This window comes from Nannospalax galili, unplaced genomic scaffold (assembly GCF_000622305.1).
Source record: "Nannospalax galili isolate Female #2095 unplaced genomic scaffold, S.galili_v1.0 scaffold556, whole genome shotgun sequence".
Lineage (NCBI taxonomy): Eukaryota > Metazoa > Chordata > Mammalia > Rodentia > Spalacidae > Nannospalax > Nannospalax galili.
In genome coordinates this window covers 905,173-910,434 of record NW_008338253.1, presented here as the reverse complement: position 1 = coordinate 910,434, position 5,262 = coordinate 905,173, and the positions used below count along the sequence as shown (strand labels likewise).

General features: G+C 45.3%; 1 protein-coding gene and 1 pseudogene across 1 annotated transcript; both read left to right on the top strand.

The window, feature by feature from the left end:
* The first annotated feature begins 313 nt into the window (after positions 1–313).
* On the top strand, positions 314–667 carry Hypm (huntingtin interacting protein M). Its single transcript, XM_008833047.1, is given in 1 exon segment — positions 314–667. A coding segment is annotated over 1 exon segment (354 nt).
* A 1,404-nt stretch (positions 668–2,071) lies between these two features.
* LOC103734158 lies at positions 2,072–2,434 on the top strand (annotated as a pseudogene).
* The last annotated feature ends 2,828 nt before the right edge of the window (positions 2,435–5,262 follow it).

Genomic DNA, 5,262 nt, shown 5'->3' with positions numbered 1-5,262 from the left:
CAGCCCTGTAATTAAGAAAAGGTAGTTTTCATTTAAAATACATATGTATTTCTACAATATTAATTCAAGTAGGTTAAAAGTCCCCCAAAATCAAGGTGACTAGGTTGCTGTGACAGACAGTCTCGGGGTGAGGCCTATTCAAAACCCATTGGGCATCAGTAACATCTCAAAGCCTAAGATGTCACAAAGGAAGCTGTGACCATTGAGGGGCAGAAGCTGAGAGGAGGCAGGACTGAATGTTGAGTGTCTTCAGAGACCCAGTCCAGCCGGGAAACCAAGCAGAGCCTACAGGAGCCTAATATATCAAACCATCATGTTGGGGAAGAAGAACCAAGAAAATTTCTGCAGCGACAACGAGCAGATTTAAGATCCTTCTTCTAGGCCCGAGGTAGAGGTTCCTGTAAGCTCGGTGTATCGCCTACTGCAGGAAGAGAAGTATACTCCTTGCCTAGGTTCCACCACTTCAGATTTTCTCCTTGCCGTGCTCGACTGCCTTACTGACTATATCCTGGAGGTGGTGAGCTCTGAAGCCAACAACAACAATCAGCCAAATGTTCCACAAGATGGGGAGGGACAAGCCGTCAATGATCGTGAGCCATCTAATGCCTTCAAGAATGCACCATTCTCTCTGTTTGATGAGATGCCCGGACCCAGAAGGAATGGCTAAAGACTGGTGTATAGAACCCAGAGGAAGTCTCACAGACTCAACTAGGACCACAATGGCTAATAGAAGAGGAGGCTTCCCTGGTGTCATGGAATGCTAATAAAGCTTTTAAATGAATGCTCGTGGTTCTGACTCTTGACAGCTCATCGTTCTGAGTCAGGAGGTGTCCATAAAACACTGAAGAGAGGGTGAAGAGTAGCAGTGGGTATTTAAATCTGTGATTTCTAGGGAGCACTTTCCAATGGGCATGACTTGGGTAGTGACCTTGGTGGGAGAAAGTGGGTGGAGGGAGGGCAGAGAAGGCTCCCTAGTTGACTCCGAGTAAAGAAGGAGGCGTGGGGGTGAGGGAGGGGCCTGGAAATTTGACTGGGGCTTCACAGGCAAGTTGGAGTTCAGCATGGTAACTCATGAGACACTAATGTGATGGGACATTTTATGTGGAAGACTTCATTCATGGGAGGGAAGGTCTCAAGTCACAAGGAAATGGGTGTGTGGTAGATAGTTACACACTGTAGCAGTGAGTTTAATGGGATAGGGACATGGAGTGATGATGAAACCAGAAAGAAATATGCACTTAAAAAGAAGTAAAATGTTTAATCTGATTTTAGGAGGTACCTTTCTAGATATCTCTGTGATTTATAGAAGTCCAGTTGCTTTTGGGTGAAACACAACAGGCAATCAAGGTCTCCTCCTAGACCCTTAGTCTCTTAGAGGTCTCACTAACAGGGAATCAATCAAAGTCCAACCTCTAAATTTCACCTCAGAGACCGGTGACCACCTGACCTTATAGATGTCCAGTATGTTTAATCCATCTACTATGGCTTCTGCAACCTTATGGTACTTCTGCAATGCTGCCCTAAAATGTACTCAGAGGACTGTGTTTGGTTCTATCTACAATAAACCACAGCCATAGGACAAAAATCAGCCTTCTTACATCTGAAAGCTATTTAACCCCTGGACAAGTCTAATGACTAATTCCCTGACATCTCCAGTATTCCTATGGGGGAAATTTCATATTCAAACTGTAACATGTCTATCAGTGACCAAGAGTTTACAGAAAGATGTATAAACCTTCAAAGACAATGCTACAATCAGAGAATCTAGAATAGTTTGTTAAAGTAAGATGCAAGGTTTTAACTGAAAAACAAATTTTGTCGTACTGTTCAAATAAAGTAGAATTATTGTCCTGAAAAAGAGGATGTATTCACTACAGTGAGCAGTTGCCTAACATGGCCATTTCTAGACTGAAGGAGGACCAGAGCTCTCAGTTGGACACCAATGACATCACAAGCCTAGGTTGTGACAAGGTCCTTTCCTGACTAACCAGAGCAGGCATGGCATCAAAGCTGATGTTTTGAGAGACCCAGGCCAGAAGCTGAGTTGAGCTACACCCATCAAACGAGCACAATGGCTGGGAAAAGGCGAAGACAGAACATATCCTGCTCCACAAGGCGAAGATAGAACATATCCCGCTCTACAAGAGCCGAACTGCAATTTCCCGTTAGCCGTGTAGACCGCTTCCTGCAAGAGGGAAACTACGCCCAGCGTCTGATCGCGTCTGCACTTGTGTTCTTCGCTAGTGCACTGGAGTACCTGACTTCCAACATCCTGGACCCAGCTGGGGAGGAAGCCCACAGCAACCACAGGAAGCGCATCTCCCCAGAGCACGTTCTTCGGGGAGTACAGAAAAACCAACAGCTCCTGCAACTCATCGAAGATAACCCCAGATCTCTGGCTGCTGAAACACCAGATCCCTATGAAAACGGATGATGCCTGAGTCTCAGAGGCTGGAGGGCCATCTCTTTCTTCAGCCTCATCCAGCCCCAGTGTCCCTCGAGCTGGGGTCATTAATCAGACATGATATTAAATCATCTAAATGCATGCCAATGGTCTGATGCCTTTTAGTTTGTCATTTTAGCTAGAGGTGGTCATGAGATACGCAGGAAGGGGTGGAGGGATGGAAGCTGTTGTCAGCATGTGGCATTTGAACCCTTATTCCCAGAAAGAAGTTCCAAATGGGGATGGTGTGGGCAGTGGCCCTGGTGGGAGGATATGGCTGAGGGAAAAGGTAGAGAAGGCATCCTGTTGGCCTGTGAGCATGGAGGATGGTCTGGACAGGTTGGGGAAGACCATGGAGGAGACTGGCACAGTGAGCTTAACTGGGTCAGCAGTCTTTACATGGTCACTGAGGAGTGATGGTAAAACCAAGATATACACAAAATAGCAACTATGGTCTCTGGATTCCTTTATAATTTTTTAATACTCTGCTTCATTTTAAAAGAGAAATTACACAGAGATTAGTAGCTAGTGCTGACATAATCTGAGCAGAACATATCTTTCTGTCCTCGTGTGCACACTGATAAATAACAGTACATAAATGCTACTGTTTGACCTCAGGAATGCAATTTAAGTGGCTCTAAATGGTTACTGAGCTTTTATGAATACATTCAATTATGTACACAGTTTTCAAAGCTATTCTCAGAAGAAAGGCTTGGGTTGCCAGTGATGTTGTATGACATAGAAAAATGCAGCCCTGGCAGAGACCGAGGCCATGTTTAGAGAGTGTGTTTGTACTTTGCATAAATTTGGTGCCTGTTTGAAAGTACGTGGGATTCTTATTAACTCTTTCAAGTTCTGATTTCAGTCAGTAGTGAAATCCACATCCAGTGTGGTGACAATCTGTTCTCCTGCCTGTGAGTGTCTACATTTGAGGTTTTCACTGTTGGTCGGATCCTGGAGGGTCATCCTCTGCTGCCGCTGGCCTTGTCACACAGGCTGCCCAGAGGCTGCGCAGTCAGCTTCCATGACAGAATCAGAGGACCTCAGTTCCAAGTCCCAGTGTATTACGTTTTAGATATCCCCTCCCCTGTTTCCTCTGGGCAACGACTTCATCAGCTATTGATGGGCGATTAAGAATCCCCCAGTCTTTGATTTCCCAAATGTAATACCATTTGTACCTATAGTTGGCTGCTTCACACAGCACAGGATGCAGAGTAACTCATGATAACTAAGAACATGTGTCTCCTTCCCTGTATCCACATGCTCAGGCTGATTCCCCTTGTTGAAACTGAGCCTGGGGCTACTGGTTATGATGAGCTCCCCCTGTTGTACCTTGGCATGGGAGAGGAGACTGCCATGCAGAGGATGGAGGGAAGAGGAGTAGGGCACATCAAACAGGTGAATAGGTCACAGTCTGGTCTCTCTGCTCTTTCTGTCTGGTACCTCCGTCTGTCTGGCTCATTGGAAGCAGCAAAACCTGGCTTGGACTTGGTACATTCATAGGAGTATCCTGAGAATGAAGGAAACTGCCGGGGTTGTGCTTATGGCTCTGGAAGATGTGCTTGCAAAAATCCAAGAAAGCTTTGTTGATACAAAATGCCCACTGATCTTTGTCTATACAGAAAGCATACTGTCAAGATTTCTATTATATATATTCATATAAAGTCTTGACACATGCTTTCTTTTTTTAAAGTTTACAGAACTTCTGTTTATTCTTTAATTTTTTGAAATTATATAAAAGTACTTAGTTTCATTATGGCATTTTCAAACAACTGATTTTTGTTGATCCTCGCCCCCATCTGCCTCTTCTCCTGCATGGCCTGCACCTGCTTGTACTGTTGTACCTCCTGTAGTCTTCCCTCAGCCATGAAGTACTCTTTAAACTCATATGTTCCTCCTCTGTTTATTCCTCTAGCAATGTTGCGTCTGCCCAGCAACCACAGGTGCAGGGATCGCTTCCCAAATCACATGTTGGAGATATGTTAACCCTCTCCCTTCCCTGCAGTGAAGCATCTCTGTATCCAATAGTCCTGGATTTCTTTTAGTCCAGTGACCTTCAGTATGACTATCTCTACATTGCACAATGCCAGGGCATTAATCATACTCAGACCACTGTCCTCAAAGAATGCTCTTGGTCAGAAGCATATCTAGTTCTCAGGCCTAGAGTACCAGGTTGTGTTAACATCTGCCTGGTTTTTAAAAGTTCTTCATTTATTTGGCTATGAATGTGGCTTATTGTAATCTAAAAGCTAGCCCCTGGGTGTGCCACAGGACAGCATGGCAGAGCATGGCTTAGTATGGAAAAATCTCTGGTAGATGGGCCTGACACAACAGAAGAACAGCAATTTGTGATCAGGTGATCACGTTATATTCCATTCAGTAGTGTAAGGATTCTGGCTTCCTCGTCTGTCACAGACTGTTTCCTATCTGGGCATGACTTGGAGACTGGATCTGGTTCTACATTGTTTGGAAAAGACTTTGCAGAGTCAAGGGGCCTGAGAGGATCAGCAAGGATACTACCCTCCCCTTGTGCATTGTTCTTAGCTGTGCCTGTGGGTTTCATTGGCAACATAAGGCCCATAAGCAGCATAGCAAAAGCCTAATACAGGCCCTGCCAAATTCCCTTCCACAGGTGCAAGCAATCCTCCTCTGAGGGGAGGAAATGAGTCTGTGTGGGCCGTGCTGTCCTTAGGAAAGCATCAGCCCACTCAAGTGTGGGCCCTTTATGCCTTTACAGGAGGTAGAAAGGAGAAACGATGAGGAAGGACTCTACAGTTTGGACCCTTGGAGAGAATGCCAGTGCCTGTTGGCAGGTGGTT